General features: G+C 38.9%; 1 protein-coding gene and 1 long non-coding RNA gene across 2 annotated transcripts; both read right to left on the bottom strand.

Moving 5' to 3' along the window:
• Positions 1 to 221: 221 nt before the first annotated feature.
• LOC136243902 (uncharacterized) lies at positions 222 to 7,330 on the bottom strand. Its single transcript, XR_010695020.1, has 3 exons — positions 7,316 to 7,330; positions 7,029 to 7,213; positions 222 to 850 (listed from the first exon to the last, which is right to left on the bottom strand). It is a non-coding gene; the product is annotated as an uncharacterized lncRNA (long non-coding RNA).
• Positions 7,331 to 21,793: 14,463 nt separating this feature from the next.
• Positions 21,794 to 23,991, bottom strand: LOC136243898 (piggyBac transposable element-derived protein 4-like). The gene is made up of 2 exons (XM_066035448.1): positions 22,193 to 23,991; positions 21,794 to 22,137 (listed from the first exon to the last, which is right to left on the bottom strand). Exons 1-2 carry the CDS (start codon positions 23,946 to 23,948, stop codon positions 21,947 to 21,949), a joined length of 1,947 nt encoding a protein of 648 aa, XP_065891520.1. The 5' UTR covers positions 23,949 to 23,991; the 3' UTR covers positions 21,794 to 21,946.
• Between the last annotated feature and the right edge of the window lie 481 nt (positions 23,992 to 24,472).

The following is a 24,472-nucleotide window of genomic DNA, read 5'->3' as shown; positions in this document are numbered from 1 at the left end:
CTAATGTCATAGAAGATCCTGTATGCTATGGAACATGTTCATGCAATGGATGGATGTTATCCAGAAAGTTTTTAAAATGAAATATTTACTGGGCTTTAAAAATGATTGCATTGTGTAGATTCCTATATTAGCCAAATATGTACATCATAAAATCATTTATAATCATGAAACTGTCTTTGTAGCATGTCCAATTCCCATCAAGTTTTGTATAATAGCATATGTTATAAATTTGTAAAAGAATTATTATTAAATTAGATATACTTGTTATATGGTGGTATACATTAATATATGGTTCTTAATGCAGTGCTTTTTGTATGCATTTTCCTGTACGTGTGCCACCCTCTGCTACCTTATTGCGCCAAAAGCTTCTTACACGATGAAGGGATGCATTCATTTCATACTTCAGTTTTTCATTCTCCAATTCCAGACGTTCAGCTTTTTCTCTGAAACGTCGTGCTGTAAGTATAGCCATCTCACGATCTTCAACAGCATTTTGAACATAATGTTTTACAGCCACTTCAGCTTTCGTCTTTTGTGATGCATCTTGAATTCCAGAACCTTTAATGGTAACTGATGTATCATTTGGTAGTGGACCAAGAATTGGTAATAATACGGAACTTAGCTCCTCACTCACACCAGTGTCAGGTTGAAGCGTTACTGTTTGTGGATGACTACTAGCTACATCTACACTGAAACTATCATGATTAGCAGTAACTGTTGTCATATCTGAATCAGTTTCTGAATCTGACCAGTGTTGCTGCATTCTTTGTCTTGCACGTTCTCTAAATACAGCCTTCTCCAACTTTGAAATTTCCTCAACATCACTGGGAGTTAAGGTAGGGTTGATGTGCTGTGGGTTAAAAATATGGATGACTAAAGAGATAACAGTTACTATGTATTTATTATGGTTTTACATCAAACAGTGTGGCAGGTAGTACTGTTTACGTAGGAATCGCCCCAAAAGTGGCATGCACCACTAAAAATGCTCCCTTTGCAAATACATCTTATGCACCTATCAAAATTAAGTCCCACTACCCCCTCCTGGGCATACGTGGGGGAATAGTGGGGGATTTGATCTTATTTGACCTTAAAATTTGCCCCACTAGTGGGGGATTTGACCATTCAATTTACTAACTATGCGCTTCCTGTAAGAATAACCTGTTGGGAATTTGATGACTCGTTGTGCCCCACAGGTGCGGAATTTGAAATTTGAGAAAGTCAAATCCCCACCTATCCCCACCATTGCCCGGGAGGGGGTGGTGGGGGATAATATTGATAAGTGCATTACTGCGTGTGATGAAAGCCATCTTTATGGAATAATATTAGTCTGTCTAACTCCAAATACAGCATTAAAAACAAGATTCTTACAGGCTGCCAGATAAAGAACTTGGATTGCCTGCCTGCCTGCCAGACAACAGTCACAAGGTTAGAGGCCAAACGAAGAAGCACATTTATACCATTCTACACCACAACAACAAACCCACCAGTGGGATGTACCTTTTGGGCAGTCGAGTGCAAACACCACACCTCATAAAAATCTATGTATTAGAATGGCATGATGACTGTACCACTCATAATATTTGAAAAAACAGCAATCAGCCTAGTACTAATAGAACAGTTACATGTGTACCGTATATCAATTATCACACAGGGTGGAAACATTTTGCGGATGCGATAAATGCCAGGGCTTATTTGCTGGAAAACTTTCGCAGTGTTTATTTTTTTAAATTCCTTGTTACTCAGCTATCCAAGTGTATGTTTTGTGGTAAAATTTGTGGTTTGCACACAACCTGTGAAAGTTGCAAAATGCTATAATAAAGAAGTCAACAAAATAATTAGTATATTAAAATTGTTAATTTAAAAATGAAGTAGGGATCCAAAGAATAAAAAGTTCATATACAACAGATGAATGATGGTATTACAGCATAGCTCTGTGAAACGCTTCAATGCCAATGTAGAGATTTTCTCACAGAGCTATGCTGCAATGCTTCTTCATTTCATTACTTTTTGGATCCCTATACTTTATTTTGAAATTTACAATTCATAATATACTAGATAGCTATTGCCTTACACAGACACTCCTCATTACTTATAAAACAAGGCTGGTCAAAGTCAGACACACAGCTGCACTCCTGACAGTGAGATCTGCACAAGGCATGGTGAAAGTCAGACACAAGACTGCACACTTGACAATAAGATATGCACAAGGCATGGTCAAAGTCAGACACAAAACTGCACACCTGACAGTAAGACCTACACAAGCATGGTCAAATTCAGACACAAAACTTCACACCTGAGAGTATAAGACCCACACAAGGCATGGTCAAAGTCAGACACAAAACTGTACACCTGACAGTAAGACCCGCACAAGGCATGGTCAAAGTCAGACACAAAACTTCACACCTGACAGTAAGACCTGCACAAGGCATGGTCAAAGTCAGACACAAAACTGTACACCTGACAGTAAGACCCGCACAAGGCATGGTCAAAGTCAGACACAAAACTTCACACCTGACAGTAAGACCCGCACAAGTCATGGTCAAAGTCAGACACAAAACTTCACACCTGACAGTAAGACCCGCACAAGGCATGGTCAAAGTCAGACACAAAACTTCACACCTGACAGTAAGACCCGCACAAGGCATGGTCAAAGTCAGACACAAAACTGCACACCTGACAGTAAGACCCGCACAAGGCATGGTCAAAGTCAGACACAAAACTGCACACCTGACAGTAAGACCCGCACAAGGCATGGTCAAAGTCAGACACAAAACTGCACACCTGACAGTAAGACCCGCACAAGGCATGGTCAAAGTCAGACACAAAACTGCACACCTGACAGTAAGGCCCGCACAAGACATGGTCAAAGTCAGACACAAAACTTCACACCCGACGGTCAAAGTCAGACATACTGTACAGTAAAACTGCACACCTGATGTCCTTATAAAATCCGTACTGAGCAAATTACAGGTCACATTTAGACACAGGTACTATATGCATCTACAGCAGGATCGTTGGTTGAAGTAGAAGAAAATGCTTTTATAGATAGTGTTCACTATAATTATTATTCAGCCCAAATCTACCTTGCATTTCTCATATCAAGATCAGAGTTATATGGATCCATTTTCAGTATTTTGGTAGGTGATAATTAAATGCAACATTACTTAACACCTATAAAATTGTAATCTTTAAAAAGGGAGTAATGAAAAGTTCTGTACATGGTAGTACAGGCAATCTTCAATACATTGAGTTTGCAAATACTGGTCGGATGTATAGTAGCGAAAAGACAGTGATTTGGCATTAGTTTGTATAGATTGTCTTTACTCATGTAGCTATTTGCTAATTGTCGGTCCACCACACTGTTATTGTTTTGGGTAGCCATAACCTCACATGGACCTACTGGTCATGGTACGGTTTATTGGAGTGAAAGAGTGCGGTTATTTTACTCTAACTTGTTCTTGCTTATAAGCGGTTTGCATACATATAACTGTTATGTATAGCTACGTACGTATAGTGATATGACAAGTAAATTATAAAGTAATTTCATAAGTCTGTGATATTGTGGGATCACCCTTATAAAACCTTCAAAGATAGTTCCAGATCTGATCTATGAGTTGACTTGTGTGCCTGTTTCAACAACCTGTCATTCTAATCAACCCATGAGACTTGTCACTTGTCTGCTGTGTGAAGTCATGGTACACCAGAAACATTAATTAGCTAGTGATAAGTTGATGCAACATTTAATTGTATTCATCAAATGATCTCCTATGGTAATGGTGTAGTGGAAATTCTAGTCCACACCTGTAATTCACAGGTTGCATGGATCACATCTTTTGTCTCTTGAAATTTTTAGCCATATTGCACAAGTAAAGCTAATCTGTTATGATCATGTTGCTACTGTATATGCCTGTCCATCAGTTCAGAAGCTCATATGAGCAGGGAACATAAAAGGCACAACCTATACAAATGTCAGTAATCACATACATAGATAGTAACATCACATTGAAACTTCTGGACAAAACGTATACATGCACTTCACTCTAGGTTTATTCAAGAATAAGCCATCTGTTTTAACAATTCAATTAACAATTCATTTGCAATGATTGTGGTGAGTGTAGGCTGGTGGTAGGCAGTCTTCTTGAAATAACTTTGTAGTGTATGTAAAAAGCTGGGCCTGCAAGCATATAGTATAGCAGAGCAAACATCACCCCACACTCTTATTGAATAAATTGAACATCAGCTAGCTGTGCTCAAATGTGAGTTGTCAAGTTAAACTGCTCTTATTTTGTTTGTTCATATAGGAATACTGCAGAACTACTACTGTTGATCATTCTTTGTGGAATACTTAAGTTGATACTAACTATTAATTTATGTACTCTTATTGGTACATGTTACAATTGGTTGAGGAGGTGTAATGAAGAGGAGAATGATGGTAATGATTTCATTGACTTTGAACGCTAGACTACTGTGACTGAAAACAATGATTTCATTAACTGTGACTGCATGTTTGATTAGCTATCGTTATGTCTCTTATGTCTGTAATGATTGTCCAGTTAGACACTGGAGGGCAAACATAGAAGACAAAATCTGTATGAGGTGATATTTTGAACTATACGCAGTGTTGCAATACAACAGCAATCATTATTCTATGTGGAGGGTTGAAGTCTTAATCCTGTGTACAACAGAATAGAGGGCAAAATATTCATTTGTAACAGGTGACATCTTGATATTGATAGACTTCTGTTGGCTGACTTCACTTGTATAGCCAGCCAAGTGCTCTGCATTCATTAATGTGGCGGACAAAGTGGTTTTTGTTGATCATGCTATAAAAAGTGACCTAAGTTAGGTGTGAATGTGACAGATATGCCACCTCAAATTATTGGTAATCTTATGAATAGGTGAATATATTTTAGGTATTTCATCATTCACCATACAACCACCATACAACCATTCACAGTAAAACAAACTAGTGAAGGCCACTACTAATTTCTGCCACAACACTAACTATTTTTGTGTAGTGACATTCACCACTTAGTGATGTTCACTACTCTTTTGTAGTGACCCTCACTACATAGAAGTGAAAAAATAGTGAGTATTGTGGCAGACATTAGTAAAAGTTTGCCAGAATAAAAACTAACTAGTGACCTTCATTAGTTAGTTTTACTGTGTCAAATTTTATTAAACTTTTCCAATATTCATGTATACACATGGATGCATCATATCCAAATGGACACTTATGCAATTGTGAAAATGTTGCCTAACAGAGCCACCATCCCTCCTACATTCTCTGGTAGAGCTACAAAGTTACCATCACCCTTTTCATATGCACACTTTAAACCTACCAGGTTAACGCATTCATATGACCACCATAACCAGCTGCAAGTTGGACTGGGGTTGAACCCTGAAGTCATAACCAAGTTCAACCCTACAAAGGAGTAGGGTTGAACTCGAGTTAACTCAGTTTATGGCTTCAAAAAAAAGTTTGCGGTTTTAGGTGAATACATAAAGTGTTTAGAAGACAATTATCACTTAGTGAATGCAATCACCTGATGATTTCTCTTGTGAACAGAAAGTAGTGGGTAGACTATATGGATTACTCTATAGTTACCTGGGTTGAACTCACTTTTGAGTGTCCATGTGAAAATGGTATAAGGTATGAACATGAAAAGCAACAAGCTCAGTAACTATACAGAGGTTAAGAGCACACCTCGAATAGGCTTTGCCTTCTGTGTTCACCCTCCAGTTCCCAACTGGTAAGGTAGATAATAGCTAATAACAAAATCACAGTGTGACAGTGTGGCACAGTGTGGCTAGCTAGCTACTTTAGATCAGCACAGTAGTTCAACTTACTAGCTAGCTGGTAACGGGAACTCTTCAATTTAGTGCCTTGCTTACTTGGGAGTTCTCTTTACCATTTGGGCTACTGTTACTCTCCTAGTGATCTGAACTCCCCTTTCAGAGTAAAATAATTTACTATCCATAGTTGCTGTTACTACCCACTTTTAACAGTGTGCAGTTGTATAGTTACTGCATCGAAAAATTATGTGGACAACCACTGTGTAGGGATATCAAATATCCTACCGTAAATCAGGAAATGTTCGTCATTAAAAATTCTACGCTAAATATTTTCGTCCTGTCATAATTGACAAAAAAGATGGGGTACCTAATTATAGGCTTAGGTTTAATAGCTAATTTATTAAGTTAAAAATAGTTCGTTGTCTTAATTTTTGTTGATACAGCCAACAACGTTGATCATGAAATTTTCCTGATTTGCGGTATAGGATGAATGGTACTGGAAAGCTTATACCTTATAGTATAATAACAAACAATTGGTGGTATTAAAAAAGGTGAAAACCCATCATTGAAACATTGGTAAAATTTGGTGAATGGATACTCCACTTTAAATATTCCTCTTACAGTAGGTACGCATTATGTGATACAGTAGGTACGCATTATGTAGTACGTAGTGCAATACAAATGCACTACGTACTACTATAGCAAGACCATGTTGCACCATTGCATTGGTCCTGAAATATTTACAAACCAATACCACTGAGACTCAACCAGAGATTATTACCCTTTATTACTCAAATGCCAATACATTGCCATAAACGCGTATTACACAAGTTATTTTTGTGGTGGCTTTTGTTTAGAGTGGGCGTATTTTAGGCCACTCCAAGAAAGTTCCTTGTTTCTCATTGACCTCAGAAATACATGCGGGTGGGTGGTCCATTGTCCATTAGATATTTCCACTTATTTTTGAAATTCATAACTAACTTACACAGTCGAAATGTTTAAACTACTAGCTAAATGGGCTTTCTGAATGCTAAACTAGTTACTGCTATGCAATCACAGAATAAATAATGAATAAAATGTTTAGTTGGCAGCAATAATGAATGACCACGAGGGAAGAGATCTGCATGCAGGCGGGAAATGGGAAACAATGAATTTTCTTGGGGTGGCCTTATGGTGCTCTGACTTCCAACACATAAGTTCCTAGGCATCTGAAACTTAGCATAAAAACTCACCATGAACAGTTCTAACTGTTAAAGAAATCTTTATCAGTCGGCGTCATCCATTTTTCTGTCACCATTCGCGACGCTATCTTTGCCATAGAATGTCCAAATTTGGGCAAAATGTATCAAGTTTTGCACATGATAACCACAAAAATTTGTTTCCACTTCTATTAGCGATGACAATGAGATACAGTGAACTATGCAAACAGAGAGGGTCGATTATTGATAGTCTTCCAAGATAAGTTAAGTACAATGAAAGAACAGTAGAGATGTTGTGATGTATTACAGATAACGCTTACACTCATTGTTGAAAATGACAATATCAATCACAAGTGAGGAGCTATTACCTGCACAATTGGATACAAGACCCATTATACTTTGAACATTCGTAATGACTTTTATAAAATGTCATTAAATTTTAGAAATACAATCATTTGCAAAATACAGACAAAATAAATAAAATCGAGTTACATGGGGCCAAGAAGAAAAATGGTTTTACCTAAATTTATAGGGCCCCATCTACAGACATACCGAGAATACTGAAAATACTACTTTTCAAATTATCCAAGTGGGGACTACTGGCAATACGATACCAAAAGTATTGATATCACCAATGCGATACAGTGAGTATCGATACTCAATGCCAAAAGGGTTAATACTGATACAGGTAGCTCACACGATGAATTAGTAAGATTTCATTGTAAATGGAAAGTAACTGCTATTTGAACCTCTTTAGATAGCACTTTTACACTTGATCAAAGCACTGTTAGCAAAAAAAAAGTTGTGTTGACTTCTATTCCAGTAGGTTTAGAGCCAACGTCGTTTCAATACTTTGCAAGAAAGTTCTGCCATACATCATATTAGCTCTTAGCACCTGTTGTAGTTAGGGCTGGGCGATACTAGGATTTCTGATTCGATTTAATATATTTGATACTCTCATCAGCGGAACAAAAGATCATAGGATGGGACTGCTTGGTCTGGAGAAAGGCTTTAATGAGAGATCAGTTCACATGTATGGGTGGTGAACCCATGCATACTGCATTAAGGGAAAAGGACAGACAATACATCTGGGCGTGTGCCCCAACTATCAATTATTACGATAAGCGAAGTACTTTTATGCTTCATTTTCTACTATATTCAGCCCATTGCACAGCTACAGACGAAGAACAATATGAAAGCCTATTATTTTGCTGCCACCCTTAGACATAAGAAAACAATTGTTGTGTAGCTTAAAATCGCTAACCCCAGCAATGAAACTACACACCTAAAAGTAACCATTGGTGAATGCCTTCTGCCTGACAATAATACATTGTTCATAGTATCCTGAATAAACTACAAATCTTTGAAAAATTACTTAAGTAATGCACACGATGAAACTAAGATTCCACAATAACCTGGACAGCATGTGGACAAAACCCAATACCAAGTATTATAAGAGCTTGGTGACAGAGCCAGGGAGAAATTTTACTTAAATGTCTCGGATATTGAAATGCCTACCATATAAGGTTGTATTACAGATGAGTTGCCTCTTTAAAGCGTGGCTGTTTTACCATAAATTTTCCACATACTTTCTGAGCTCGCTAAGTAAAAAAATGTATTACGGCTAATGGAGAAAATGAACATTTCGGTTAATTTTAGCAAGGTTCAAGATATAACATATCCACTGTGTAAGGTTAAGGCCGAACAAGGAGGTAATTTTCCTTCAATCTCTCGGGTTTTGGAAAGCGATAAACTCGCTGAAAACATTCTTTGTAAGACTTTGCTACTAAGAATAACAAACTGGATGTTTGTAACTCACCTTGTGCCTTTGCAGAATCAAAAATGTTTGTTTAAAATGGGTTTTTTGTTAACTTCTTGACAAACATTGTAGTCATACGTAAAACGGAAACTACTAGTTTGCTCGAGTTTCACAAGGCACAACCCCTAAAGACAACCCGTCTATAGCTTCGCCACTTAAACCCTGTAAGAGGGAGTACAAAGGCGATGTACACTGTGACCCCAAGGTACACCCACTGCCGTGACTAGCATTATAGATTAACGTTGGTGCAAAAACGGTCCCTATAAAAGTCATGGTAGTCTCGTGCCCAGACCGCTTTCTCCCCTTTTTATTTGGATAGGGAAAAGTTTTTATCCTTCCCAAGGGGAAAAGACTGTGACTGGTCTAAGCACGAGACTAAGCAAACACGCAGTGTGACGTGCTTCAAGCTAAGTAAAAATGGCAAGTGTGACCGTAAACTAGTCTACATGTATAAGTATAACAAACCTCCCTTTCCTTCTCTTCGTCCTTGTCAAACAATTGTATCCATACTGAACTGGTGGTCACGAATAATTTATGTAGCAATTGCCGATATTCGTGTTTATTTTTGACAGACTTTCGAATATTTTATCTTTTTTTCTCGGTTATCACGTGTTCAAAAGTTGCGTTCAGTTCTTTAACGATTAAAAACCAACCGAAAACTTGGACACAGAAGTCTCAAAGTATGAATATATACTGTTTGTGATATTTATACCATAGTTACACCTATAACTAACATTTTAGTTACAATATTGCTTGTGCGTGTTAATGCCTATGTATAAACCATTGGCATTTTTTCTAATTTCGAAAACCAAGTGTAAACAGCTTCTAATTGTCTTGACTTAGACTTAGTAAAGCTCAAAATAGCGCAACAAAACATATTGTACCTATACGAAGTTTTTAAACTGACCAGCTTCTGCAAAGCAGGCTGCTTTTTCGCGTTATCAGTACTTTTCCTCAATAGTAATGCGCGTTAAAAATTTTTTTAAAGATGACCATCAATTTTTCGTAATGTAAAATATTATATCCCTACTGTGCATTTCCATTGTGGTATCTTGAGCACAGTAGGGATATAAAGTGCTAATAATGAATAATGAAAAAATAATAACACTTCTTATTGTTTTATTGTGATTTAATATCGTGCACCACTCCTACTAGTTTCAGTGCTTTTTATCGATGTGCTATGGTCCCTACTCTAGCTGAAAATTCCAATTATTTAGTGTACTAGTTTGCTAACTTTATTGTAAATAATTGTTATGACTCGCATACCGCATCTGAAATGGTGCCGTGCGCCCCAACTATATCAATTGTCATCTGAAAAGTGAAGCATCCATTACACTTTGTTGTTAGCTATGTTCAAACTTTAAAATTCCTAATTTTTCTTTTACTTGTACATACAGTATATCAAGCAATACGGTATCAGAAATGTATACACCCACTCAGTGATAGCTAGTAAATAGATGAATAATTGGTGCAAATTTTGTTTGCACAGCTGTAGGCACTGGGAAGTTATTACACAATGATTACTTAAAATCACCGTATCTCCTAACGAAGCTTTGTGTGTCGAAGCCTGGTTTTGTCAAGTTCAGTCACATATGGAGTTGGAAAAGTCCTGGAAATATGTTAAATACATCTAATGTGAACCTGTACATGTACTAAAGTACTCTACAAGCACATAAACATACTATGCACACAGTCATACACGCACTAAAATGGAAACTCTATTTAATGGACACTTTGTGATCAAACAGAAATTAAAGTACTGGTTGTCAAATGTATTGGTAAAGGCATCTAGGGCTGGGGGATAGTATGTGCACATCGGAATATCGGGATAGTATCCCTATCGGTATTGCCAATATTGCCTGAACATTTACAATCGGACAGTAATTAGTAAAATATAGGGCACACACTCTTCAGACCCCTAAAAGGCAAATCCCACTGGTGAGTTTGTTATCGTGGTGTAAAATTGTGGCCGTGCGCTGCTTCATTTGGCCTCTAGGCTTTCTGCCTCACTGACTCACTCACTGACCACTGTCACTGACATTTTGACTATTTTTAAAAAAATTTATATCCGGCCAGTTTGTAATGCTACATTTGATGCTAGATAGACTATTATTATTCCATAAAGGTGATTTTTGTCACATAAGATGTTTGTAAGTTGGTTTTTTAAAAGCAGCATTTTTGTAGGTGCACATTACTTCTGCCAATCTCTACTTAAACAGTACTACCATACTGTTTAATACACTAATCCACCTGACTAAAACAGCCACCTAACTATATTAAGGCCAAAAAATCAAGGCCCAAAGGTGACCAAATTAGACAGGTTCCGCTGTATATGCATACATGTTCAATTTCTATTTTGGTAATGAAAGTAGTGCTTGTAGTAATTTTATGTTTGCATATATTTTGTTTACAGTCTATTCCATCAAACAAGCCAGGTGTATTGGAACCATCTCTTACAAAACAGGACATAGGTCAAATATGTGCCAAAATATTGTAACACTGGTATATTTCCACCTAATTCCAAGGATAAGTGGGACTCCTTTCTCTCCACTTTCAATACCGTCTATGGCACAGTACCATCAGTAACTCCACGGTGGATAGTCGATGACCTTGCACCATTGAATCAAAGAGCAATTATCAGCATAAATCCTTCTCTGCCAGTGCATGTGGTTGAAAAAACTAATAATGCAAGACAAGTTAGACAGGTAAACAGTCCGTCTCATGCAATATGCACATGCTTATTTGAATGTTACATCATACAGTATGATAGTGTTCTATATTGGGGATCATAAATAATCATCCCAAAACCAGCCTCACAATATCTTCATGATTAATCCTTTAGCAGTACTCAAGCCCTAAATGCCTTCTGTGTGACCACCCAAAATGCTTCTGCTATCAAATTTTTTATTCAGTGGAATTTTCTGCTGACTGGATGCCTTCAGACAAGAACAACTCAATAACAATAAGGGCTGTTTTGCCTTCTTTGTGTCCCATTGCTTTTAGTGAGTAGCGTGCATGATAGCTTCCCCACGTTTGTAAGTGTGTGTGTATATGATGGTTTCCCCATGTTTGTAACAGGAATGGTCTGTATTTCTCCGTAATAACTGGATTGATTACAGTGTCACTTCTTGTTTGTTCTTTGTTTGTATCATTATGTATTGGGCTGAACATAGCACTATCAAAATTATCTAATCCTAAACTTGCCTGCATTTGTCAGATATGCTTTTGGCAGATGGTTCTCTGGCACCCTGTATAACCATACCGCATATTATGTTTATATTTACCCAGGAACATGCTGGAATGGGTCAAAATACTTTGGATGTATGAGCAGAATGATGATTCTAAGCCAACTTAAGGGAAGGGGTGGCAGAGAAGGAGGGAGGGGGGCTGTAGCCCCTGCTAAAAAGATAATGGAGGGGCTTAGCCTCCTTCAAATTATCTATAGAGCATGCCAATAGCATCAATAATTCGAGATACTCCAATAGAGCAGTCACACTATTCTTCAGAGAAGCATTGTAGCAGGCTATGTATGTAGCTATAAATAAGGAGATATAGTTGGTGGAGGGCAGCTATTGTCAACAGGCAATTACCGTTATTTTGGTCTTCGACTTACAGCTAGGCCATGTCATCCCTTGGCTGCACCGGCAGCTCCCCCCTCCTAAATATAGGTGTCTTTGCTGCCCTTGCTTAAGGGTCAATACCAGATACCAGGTCAATACCATTGGTCAAAGTGGTTATTGAAATTTCAATACCCACTTGGCAAAGGGGTTATTGAAATTTCAATACCCACCGGGCAAAGTGGTTATTGAAATTTCAATACCCACGGGGCAAAGTGGTTATTGAAATTTCAATACCCACCGGGCAAAGTGGTTATTGAAATTTCAATACACACGGGGCAAAGTGGTTATTGAAATTTCAATACCCACGGGGCAAAGTGGTTATTGAAATTTCAATACCCACGGGGCAAAGTGGTTATTGAAATTTCAATACCCACCGGGCAAAGTGGTTATTGAAATTTCAATACCCACCGGGCAAAGTGGTTATTGAAATTTCAATACCCATGCAGTGGGCAATGTGGGTATTGAAATTTCAAAGCCGTGTACCTTTACTTTGGGGTATTGAAATTTCATCACCTATATCTGTCTAAACAAAGCTTGTTTCTATGTGGTATTGAAATTTCAAAATCCTTGTTATAAGATATGTTAAGTATTGTTGTTTATATAAGACATGTTAAGTGTTGTGTTTGCTGTCATAGATTGTACTTGGAAAGGATGCAAGACCAAAAGCCAGTCGAAGATCTGTTTCCAGTACCACCTCTCAACAAACAAGATCTACAGCTGCCTCCACATCATCCATTGCTGAATCTACACAACTGGAAGTCGCCCTCAGTGACTTGTCACGTGAAGTTGATGGTAGAGTGCTGGAAGGAGTGGAAAATGTGCGTCACACCATGTCAGTTGCTCATCATAGAGAAGTAGATACACAGGCAGATCTGATTAGTATGTTAAAAGATAAATTAGCACTATATGAAGGCATTCCCTTGGCGGGTGCTGGGCGAAATGATGACCCATACCCGTCACGTGATTTGCCTACTGTGCATGACAACAGCTATTCGGTTGCAACCGACGTTAATAGCGAGGCCTCGCACGTTGTATCGACAGAGCTTAGACCAATGCCGGCTCCTCGAATAAAAAGTTTACAAAAGCCGACGCCTGCGCCCCGTAGACCTAAGGGTCGCGCCACGCCTCAGCTACCTCCGTTGCCTATGTTCGGAGGAGCAGATACGGACGACGGTGATGCTCTGCAGAGGTGGGTTAACAAATTACAGCGCCATGCACAGCTCCAACAATGGACGGGTCATGAAGCCTTACTGCAATTTGAGCTTCATTTAGCAGGCAAGGCAGAACTGTTGTATGAACTTCTGCCAAATGACACTAAGGTGAGCCTGGACACTGCAGTAGCAGCATTGCGTGACCGTCTGCAACCTGTGCAGCATGCTGCTTTGGCTTCAGCACAATTGATGAGACGAAAGCAAGGCACACAGGAGTCCGTGGATAAGTATGCTCAATTCTTGGAGCAGTTGTTTGAACGAAGCTATGGTAGTCGAGCTGGCATGGATAATGATTCTAAAGCCCTACTGAAACGTGACTTGTTTACCCAAGGACTGTTACGCAAGTGGCAAGAAAAAATCTTACCATCAGCAGCAACTTTTCATGATGTGCTGTTCCAAGCCCGCGCAGCTGAAGAACATGAACACACGCTGTCAGAACTGCATGGCACTCCACCGTTTAAGTCCAACTTGACAAACAATTCATCAGTACCACCAAAAAGAGCACTTGCTTTTCGTGCGGAAAACAGGGACACTACCAGAAGGACTGCCTGCTGACCAAGCCACCACCAGATTCCACAGGACAATCGCCTAAACCACTTAATGCTATATCTGCACCTGCTACTAATACACAGCAAGCACAGCCAACCCGCCGTGAGCAATTGTGGAAAGAATTGACCAGCCTTGAATTTGATCACATTTCCAATTTGTATGGTGGTGCCAATAATGTCTCGGCAGTCACAAGCTCAATTGGTCCACTGTATTATACTAATGTAGACATTGAAGGACTACCGGTGGAAGCTCTAGTTGACCCAGGCTCTGTAGCAACCCTCGTGTCCTTTAACTTGTTTCAGAAAATTGGCAAAAATGCCAATCTACCACCCACTGTGCTGTCAAAACCATCAGTTACATTGAGGGACTACAACCAACATGTTATTCCAATTGGTGCATCTGTTGACCTGACAATATCATTTAATGGCCAAAGTGTTGTCGCTCCTGTACACATATGCTCTCCAAACAGTCAGGTAGAGTCTTGTTTACTTGGTACCAATGTAGTTATACCATTGCGCCTCATGGTACCAGCTACAGGAGTGCAGCCAAAATCCAATGATACAAGTTTGGCTCAAAGTACAACAGTCACTGCAACGGTCCACCTAGTTCATTTGACCCGTCTCCCAGGCAGAGCGGGCACAATTGTTGAAGTGCGTAGCTCACAAAAAATTCCTGCAGATAGACAACTGTTATTTGAGCCAGGTAATGACATCCTCCAATCCAAGGGTCTTGCGGTACACAGTGGCTTAGTGGAATGCAATGAGCATGGCTCCATTCATCTATTGATTGAGAACCCTGAAGCAGAGTGTCAGGAACTTCCATGTGATGCTATAGTAGGCTGCTTATCAGAGTGTCATTTGACTGATTCAATAGACCTTGCAGGCAACAGTCCGGATGCACATACCCCATGTTCATCAGTTCAGACCGTCTTAAGCAAGCTAGATGAGAGAGCTGCCCAGAGGAGGCAGCAGTTAGCAGAACTTATCCAAATGTCAGGAGATGGATTAACAACAGAAGAAGCTCAATTGATGCGTGATCAAATCCTTTATTACCATGATGTATTCTCACTGGAAGAAGGGGAGTATGGAAAAGTAGATATAGTACAACATCATGTTAACACAGAAGCCCACCCTCCCATCAACCAACCGCTAAGGCGAATTCCATATGCCCACCGTGCTGAGATGCTCAAACTTGTCCAAAGCATGCTACAGAACAACATCATACAGCCATCAGTCAGTCCATGGTCGAGTCCAGTGGTCCTTGTCAAGAAAAAGGATGGAAGTTTGCAATTCTGCATTGATTACCGACGATTGAATAGTATCACTCGTAGAGATGTCTTCCCAATGCCACGTATTGACGACATGCTAGAACAGTTACAAGGAAAGAAAATTTTTACCACACTCGATGCAAAGTCTGGTTACTGGCAAGTGCAGATGGATCCAGCCTCAAGAGACAAAACAGCTTTTCGGACCACCAATGGCTTGTATGAATTCCTAGTGATGCCGTTTGGGCTCTGCAATGCCCCGGCAACATTTCAACAGCTTATTCAACAAGTGTTGTCAGGCATGGGTGATGATAACCCTTTTTGTTGCGCGTATATAGACGATATACTGGTGTTTTCAGATAGTTTGGAACAGCATGTGCAGCATCTGCAGCAAGTCTTTTTGCGCCTAAGAACTGTAGGCCTTTTACTCCATCCCAGCAAGTGCCAATTTGCAGAACGATCGGTAACCTACTTAAGTCATATTGTGTCACAGAATGGCATATCGCCAGACCCTGGTAAAGTTGATGCAGTCCAACAATTTCCCATTCCGACTACACTTAAGGCTGTGAGGCAATTTTTGGGTCTTGCGAGTTATTACAGACGATTTGTGCCCAACTTTGCCAAGATTGCTGGCGATATATGCATGTTTGTTGACACTCCAAACTTTCTAACTTAAGAACACAGTTGTAAATCCTCTATAGTATTTAATAGGGTGACTCTACTCTAGTTTCCTTTGGCAGAAAAAAGAATAGCAAATTGCTACCAGTCCCAAATTTTTTGTTGCTAAATTGTCTGATATCGAACAAAAATTATTTTGGTGATTAAATATAACCAATACTTTTATACTATATACTAAGAAGGAAATTAATTTTCACCATAATTAATTGTGGGTGTCTAAATACTATATAGGAAAATAATTTAATGGTCTAACTCAACAATTAAACAAAACCAACAGTTGTGAGTACTTACCTAAAAACCAAGTATCTTCTTCCAACATGTAGTACAATAAATTTGCCCTAACTTCAGAAGAGTGCACCTTTACGTGCTCTCCTATGTGAATATTGTTAATAAATGTGCAATTGAAAGTTATGATTTACCATTTCCAATTGTCCACTTGGTAGAGCAGTACCCTGTATCAGAATTTAAAATATAGCACTGGTATGTTTGGTGTCTTGATGCCAAGGAATATGTAATGTTAATGTAATTTCCCATTCGTGTTGCAAGCGATTTGAAGTACTGATGCTTAACTTCAAACCGCATGCTCCAGTACCTCACTAATGGTCCCATTCTGCCAAATAATAATTATGACTTGAAAAACATATGCATCCAGGTACGAAATATACACATACCTTGCCAGAAATCTTGCAGCATGAGTAAGGAAGTGCATTTTAGGAAGAACAGACATTTCATAGATATCCACAAAGTCCTGCAGATTTCTTCTATCACAACTTCCAGGTATCCTGGAGTCTCAGGTCTAACAGTAGGTGAAAAGATGTGGTCGATAATATCTAACAGCTGAAGAAAATGATTCCAATTTTCATTATCTTCTGGGATGAGATGACCAATCATAACTGGAAGCATTCTACTAGGGCTGAGCGATACTGCCATTTTAGTATCACGATCGATACTAAAGCCACTATTCACGATACTGAATAGTTCACGATACTTACAAATAAGTCAATCATAGCTGGTGCTACATAGTATATTGCTCAGCATTCCTGCAGGAAGTCCTTATAGGTGATAGCAAACTAGCCACTATCATCATTGTTTACAGTAACAGTTATTGTAACACATGCTTTGAGGTTGTTATGGTGTTCATGTTAGCAGGAGTGTTCTCACGCGCAAGCTGGATGCTGCTACTTAGCCAGGAAGACCGTGAAGAGTAACACAACAATCAGTATTAAAGTTTAGCAACACAACACAACAACTACAATGTAGAAGTACAAGCCAAAAGGAACCAAAACTACAATGAACAATAGAACAAAAGATGTGGCCTATTACACAGATTAAAATTCCTATACAAAACCACGGTAGCTAAGAATCAAGGTGTGAATAACTAATACAACAATGAATAGTTTAAAGCTAATACATACATTAAGTCTAAGTGTGTGCATTTGTATGCATACAGTTCAATACTCCTCCTCACTTGACTTAATGCAGTTCAAGTATTCCAGCTTTCTCTCTCAGCTTACAATGCTGCTCACGTGTCAGACCTTTAGTCATCATATCAGCGGTCATGTCTGTAGTTGAACAATAATCTAATTTGATAGTTCCATTTGCTACTTGTTCACGAACAAAATGATGACGAATGTCTATATGCTTTGCTTGCCCATGAAATTGGGGATTCTTAGCCATCGCTATAGCAGATTGATTATCTTCAAATAGTAAAGTTGGACCTTCAGAAGAGCATCCTAACTCTTTTTCTAGTTGTCGCAGCCATAAACACTCTTGGGCAGCCCCAGATAATGCCACATACTCAGCTTCGGCTGTGGACAGTGCTACACACTTCTGCTTTTTACTGCTCCAGGAGATTGGTCCACCACTAAACATAAAAATGTAGCCAGAAGTTGACTTTCTGTCTGAAGTGTCACCAGCCCAGTCTGCATCACTGTACCCAATACATTTGTCTGAACCATCTTGTTTGTAAAGTATAGCAATATTGATAGTACCTTTTAGATATCTTAAGACTCGTTTCCGGGCTGTCCAGTGGTCCTTCTGAGGATTTGAGTTAAACCGAGCTAAGCTGTTCACAGCAAATGCTATGTCTGGTCTTGTACTCACTGCCAAATACATGAGACTTCCAACGGCTGACTGGTATTCAGCCTGGTTAACTGGCTCAGTTTGACTGGTTGCAGGTTGAAGTTTCAAACTGACATCTGCCGGAGTGCTTGTTGGCTTGGAGTCTTGCATTCCAAGTCTCTTTAGCAGGTTCTCAATATAGGCAGGTTGTCCAATCCATATGGATCCAGCTTCTTTGTTTTGCTCAATTTTCATACCAAGGAAGTACTTGAGTTCACCATGGTCCTTAATGTCAAACTTACTAAACAGTTTTTCTTTGACTTGTTTGAGCTGTTTCTCATTCTTGGCAGCAAGAATTATGTCATCAACATAGACCCCAATGAACATCGTATCTTTTCCATTTTTCTGAAAATAAATACACGGATCACTTGCAGTTTGAGTAAATTGCATCTCCTTCAGGTAAGTATCAAGAGCGGAGTTCCAGCAGCGGGGTGACTGCTTCAATCCGTAAATGCTTTTGTTAAGCTTGCATACAAACTCCTCCTTTCCTTGACACTCAAAAACTTTTGGCTGCTGCATGTATACTTCATCTTCAAGAGTTCCATTTAAGAATGCAGTAGTCACATCAACTTGGTGAAGAGATAAGCCATGTTTTACTGACAAAGCCATAAGGAGCCGAAGAGATTCTTGTCTTATTACTGGGCAGAAAGTCTCATCAAAATCTGTTCCATACTGTTGTGTGAACCCTTGTGCAACCAACCTTGCTTTGTACCTCTGCACAGATCCATCTGCTCCAGTTTTTACTTTGTAAACCCATTTGCTCCGAACTGTCCTTTTGCCTTCAGGCAACTTCACCAAGTCCCAGACATTGTTTTCTCTCAATGATGCCATCTCTGTTTCCATAGCAGATTCCCATTTTTTCTTGTCTGGCCTTGTAGTAGCTTCCTTGTAGGATACTGGCGATTGAGGGACCTCACATACATTGCTACTTTCTTGGCCATAGTAGTCGGGCTGCTTTCTAATTCTGGTAGACCTTCAAGGTTCTGGAGGACCTTGATTTGCTCAGGTTGAGCGGCATCACCAGCCATTTCCATCTCAGGAACTTCAACTTCAGAAAATTCAGCAATCAAGTGATAATTACTCTTGGCAGTAGTTTGTGTATTTTGACCATGCTCTTTGACCTGTTCATTAACCCTTTAAGGACCACCAAAATGTACATATTTCTACCCTGTAGGACCAGGGTGTTTTTCCAAATTTATATGATTTTCGTAAATGTGCTGTATTGCTTCACCTGAATAGATTTTCTCCATTTTTTTTATTTCAAGGTACACCATAGGAAGTAGTTTCCATACAATACACATTTATGGCTTCTGGTTGTTTTGTTGTTGCCATAGTAACATATTAATATACACAGTAGCACATTTCTGATAACTTCTCCATGACATTGTTGCTATGACAACCACTACACACAGTGACAGAAAGAATATAAGCAAACGACCAAAACTATCACAGCAAGCACTTGTATGGCTTCACCGGTTTTACGTCACTGTGTATATAATTCCAGTTATTGCAATATATTTATTATATGTGACCTTTACTTTCCCATATTTGCATAATACAAAATAATGTGCTATTATACTTTAACAGAATAGATTTTTTTAATTTTTTTTATTTCAATGTACACCGTGAGGAACTGTTTACATATGCGGCGCATTTCATGGCCTCTGGTTGCTTTTCTGTCGCCATAGATACGGTTAAATAATACATAGTAATACATTTTTGTATGTAGTAGTACATTTCTGGTACCATCTCTATGACTGTGTTGTCATGACAACCAACATACTCCATGATTGCAAGATTATGAACGTACAACAACCACCAACACAAAATAAACCTGTATGGCTTCACCAGTTTTACGCTATTGTGTCTATATTTCCAGTCATCATAATCTATTTTTTTAAATGTGATTTCAATTTTCCCATATCTGCAGAATACAAAATAACTTTAACAGAACGGATTTTTCAATTTTCAATGTACACTGTGAGGAACTGTTTGCATATGCGGCACATTTCATGGCCTCTGGTTGCTTTGCTGTCGCCATAGATACGGTTAAATAATACATAGTAACACATTTTTGTATGTAGTAGTACATTTCTGGTACCATCTCTATGACTGTGTTGTCATGACAACCACCAAACTCCATGATTGCAAGATTATGAACGTACGACTAACACCAACACAAAATAAACCTGTATGGCTTCACAAGTTTTACACTATTGTATCTATATTTCCAGTCATCATAATCAATTCTTTTTAAATGTGATCTCAATTTTCCCATATCTGCAGAATACAAAATAATGTGTTATTATACTTTAACAGAACAGATTTTTCAAAATTTTTTATTTCAATGTACACTGTGAGGAACTGTTTGCATATGCGGCACATTTCATGGCTTCTGGTTGCTTTGATGTTGCCATAGATACGGTTAAATAATACATAGTAATACATTTTTGTATGTAGTAGTACATTTCTTGTACCATCTCTATGACTGTGTTGTCATGACAACCACCACACTCCATGATTGCAAGATTATGAACGTACAACTAACACCAACACAAAATAAACCTGTATGGCTTCACCAGTTTTACGCTATTGTGTCTATATTTCCAGTCATCATAATCAATTTTTTTAAAATGTGATCTCAATTTTCCCATATCTGCAGAATACAAAATAACGTGTTATTATACTTTAACAGAACAGATTTTTCAATTTTTTTAAATTTCAATGTACACTGTGAGGAACTGTTTGCATATGCGACACATTTCATGGCCTCTGGTTGTTTTGATGTTGCCATAGATACAGTGCACTAATACATAGTAGTACAGTTTTGTACATTGTAATACACTTCTAATGTCTCCATGACTGTGTTGTCACGACAACCACCACACTCCATGATTGAAGGATTATGAGTATACGACCAACACAAAATAAATTTGTATGGCTTCGCTAACTATTTTGTCTATATTTGCAGTTATTTTAATCAATTTTGATGCAACTTTTTTCCATATAATGCATACCATGTTGTTATGCTTTACAGATATTCTCCAATTTGTAGCACTGAGAGAACAGAAGTGATGTAACTTTGCTATATTGCACAACTTCCTATGGTGGTGTGGCCTCTATTACACAATCCAGACAATTAGGCAACACAAATATTTTAATACATGCTCCCTAACTTAAAATCCATCTCATTGTGCTATTACCAAACCTCAGTAAATGTATGAATAGATATAGGATGAACACATGCATGCAAACATGCACCCACAAGATTGCACACATTGGGGGACACACACACACACACGCACGCACGCACTCACTAACTCACACATACACTACACTTATGCAAGTACGTAAGCACTAATATACACACGCACACTCATACAAGTACGCAAGCACTAACACACACACCTACTTGCATGAATGTACATGAGGATACGTATGCTCACACACATGCGTCAATGCACATCATGTAACACAAACCAGTATATTTCTCTACATACCATTTTGAATAATTTGGTTATTGGGGAGGGGGGGGATAAATATTCATAAAAATTATAAGGGTACATATACATGGTACAATTGGTGCATATGATGTATAGGAACATATGCAAGGCATGGGAGTTGCATGTCTATAATAGTTGAAGTCAACAATATAAGCAAATGATATAATATACATATTACACATAATATCAATAGTCACGCAATGTATGGTAGTCCTTAAAACATGGGTGTACACACAATGCTACATTACAGTCAGTACACATAAACCTTGTTTCTTGTCTTCTTCTAGTTTGCCGAGTTGTTGTCGCACAAACATGGCATCTTCTTGTCTTCTGCCCTTTTCTTGGAGTATCTGGAACCAGCGATGGAAAATGCCGACCTGAAATTTTTATGTACAATAATATTGTGTAATAATTTTTAATATACATTCTTACCAACAAGACGAGTAGGGTTGTCCACAGTACTGGAGGATGCTGTCCTGTCCACTTGTGTACAGTGCTGCTCAAATATCTGCTCTACAACACGCTTACGAAACTCAACAAATTGTAATTTCTTACCACTATTTACTTTATACAGTGAATACGCATTATACAGAGACATATCAACAAGATGAAAAAACAATTTTATGTACCATTTACGGGTTTTACGTGTGCATTCAGTAAGACTAATTTGCATGTCGGTTTTATCCACTCCCCCCATGTGTTTAGAATAGTCAACTACACAGGCAGGCTTACGTATAGTTTCTCCTGTTACATGGTGAGTTTTATCTGTATCTACAATATCCGGCTTATGCACAGTCGTAAGCATGCGTACATCCCGTTTAGCCTTCCACTTCATAGCCAAAAGTTCATCATTTCGGTAAGCTTCTATTTGCCCTTTACGTAACATTTTCCTAAAACATGGCATTTTTGTATGCCTACCACCAACAGTCCCACATGCGCCTGTATGATTTTGGAAAAGATTGGCAAACAAGGTTGGGCTACTATACCAATTATCTACATACAAGATGTGACCCTTACCTAAATATGGTGATAGTAAAGTCCTAACTACAGATCCAGTGTAGCCAAATTCCTTCTCGAAGGTAATGTCGCTCCTATCACCAGTGTAAACAATAAAATCGAGGATGTAGCGGGTTTTACAATCACACAGGACAAATAGTTTTATTCCAAAACAGTTGCGTTTTTTTGGTATATATTGCTTGAACAAGAGTCTTCCTTTCCATAAAAGAAGACTCTCGTCAATACAAAGGTTACGCAATGGCACAAACACTTCAGAAAACCGCTGTGTCAAAAAACTAACTACAGGCCTAATTTTTCTCAATCTATCAGTCTGTCTGTCTGTTGAAGCACCTCCAGTGTCACTTGAGAAATGAAGACATCGTTTTATCTGAAGAAAACGTTTCCTAGTAGAAATCGCACTGAAAATTGGCGTATGAATGAGTGGATTAGTCGACCAATATTCCTTGAATGATTTTTTAACAATAATACCCATCAAAATAACCAATCCAAGAAACGTATACATTTCATCACGAGTTGTCCTTACCCAGTCTTGTAGTGTTTTCGTCTTTGCTGAGGAACTAGCTAAAAGCTGGTTTGCATAGCTATTGGTTTCTTTACAAATTTCACCTACCAGCTCGTGATCAAAGAACAGCTTGAAATAGTCCACTTCCTTTGCATCAGCAGGCAATTTAAAAGGTGCTTGAATACCTGAATTGCTGTCATCAAAATTCTTCAGAGGGAGTGGTGAAAAATTCGAAGCACTTCTCCATTCTGTTTGCGCGGACTTTTGTGAAGTTTTGGCACGCTTAGGTGCTTTCCCACGTGGGCTACTCTCTTCACTTTCGCTCTCATCGCCATCAGATTCACAAGACTCAGTTTCCTCACTATCCTCACTGCTTTCCTTTTCGTTTTCAGCTCGCTGCAATCGACTAGAACGGCGAGAAATGCCTACAGAACTGCTAGAAGGCCCAGGCAGTGTAGGATCGATCACGCCTTCGTTTCCCCTCCCAGATTCATCACTATCAGACAAATTATCACAAGAACTCACCTCTTCTAACTCACCTGCATCCATTCCAGTATAGAAAACTTCCAAGGAATCATCAGTATCGTCCATTTCTTCGCTAGAATTGGATAGCCGCGAAAGAACGACCGCCCCGCTCAAGCGTTCAAAATCATCTCCACCAGTCGCCATTTTTAAGTCTTAACAACTGAACTTGGTTACCAATAAGCGCGTCTAATAATATATATTCGATTTAGAGCCCTTCGAGGTGAAGAAGACGATCTAGCAGCTTGGAGAAAGTTGGACGTACATGTACGATGGCGGGCTTTCGCGTGAGTCAATATTATGACATACATGTACGACGCTGGTCCCTAAAGGGTTAAACTGTACATCACGACTATGAAATATCTTCCCTTGTGTGGCATCATATAGTCTGTAGCCTTTGGTTAGATTTCCATATCCCACCATAATACACTTACGTGTCTTCGAATCAAACTTAGCCCTCTCATCTCGGGGAACATGTGCATATGCATCACTGCCAAACACTCTTAGGTGGTTCACCTTTGGCTTTTTGCCATGCCACACTTCAAAAGGCGTCTTTTTCAAAGCTTTGACTGGTGATTTGTTCCTCAAGTACACTGCCGTTGAAATAGCTTCACCCCAGAACCTTTTAGGCAGCTTTGAATCTAAAAGCATTGATCGAGCCATTTCAACTA

This window comes from Dysidea avara, chromosome 14, assembly GCF_963678975.1.
Source record: "Dysidea avara chromosome 14, odDysAvar1.4, whole genome shotgun sequence".
In the NCBI taxonomy this organism is placed as follows: domain Eukaryota; kingdom Metazoa; phylum Porifera; class Demospongiae; order Dictyoceratida; family Dysideidae; genus Dysidea; species Dysidea avara.
The sequence above is the reverse complement of the archived record's forward strand: the minus strand, read 5'-3'. Positions and strand labels throughout refer to the sequence as shown.

Coding starts and splice junctions, on each gene's coding strand:
- LOC136243898 (XM_066035448.1), bottom strand. CDS start 23,948: ATGGCGACTGGTGGAGATGATTTTGAACGCTTGAGCGGGGCGGTCGTT. Junction 22,138..22,192: donor CAACCCTACTCGTCTTGTTG/GTAAGAATGTAT, acceptor TAAAAATTTCAG/GTCGGCATTTTCCATCGCTG.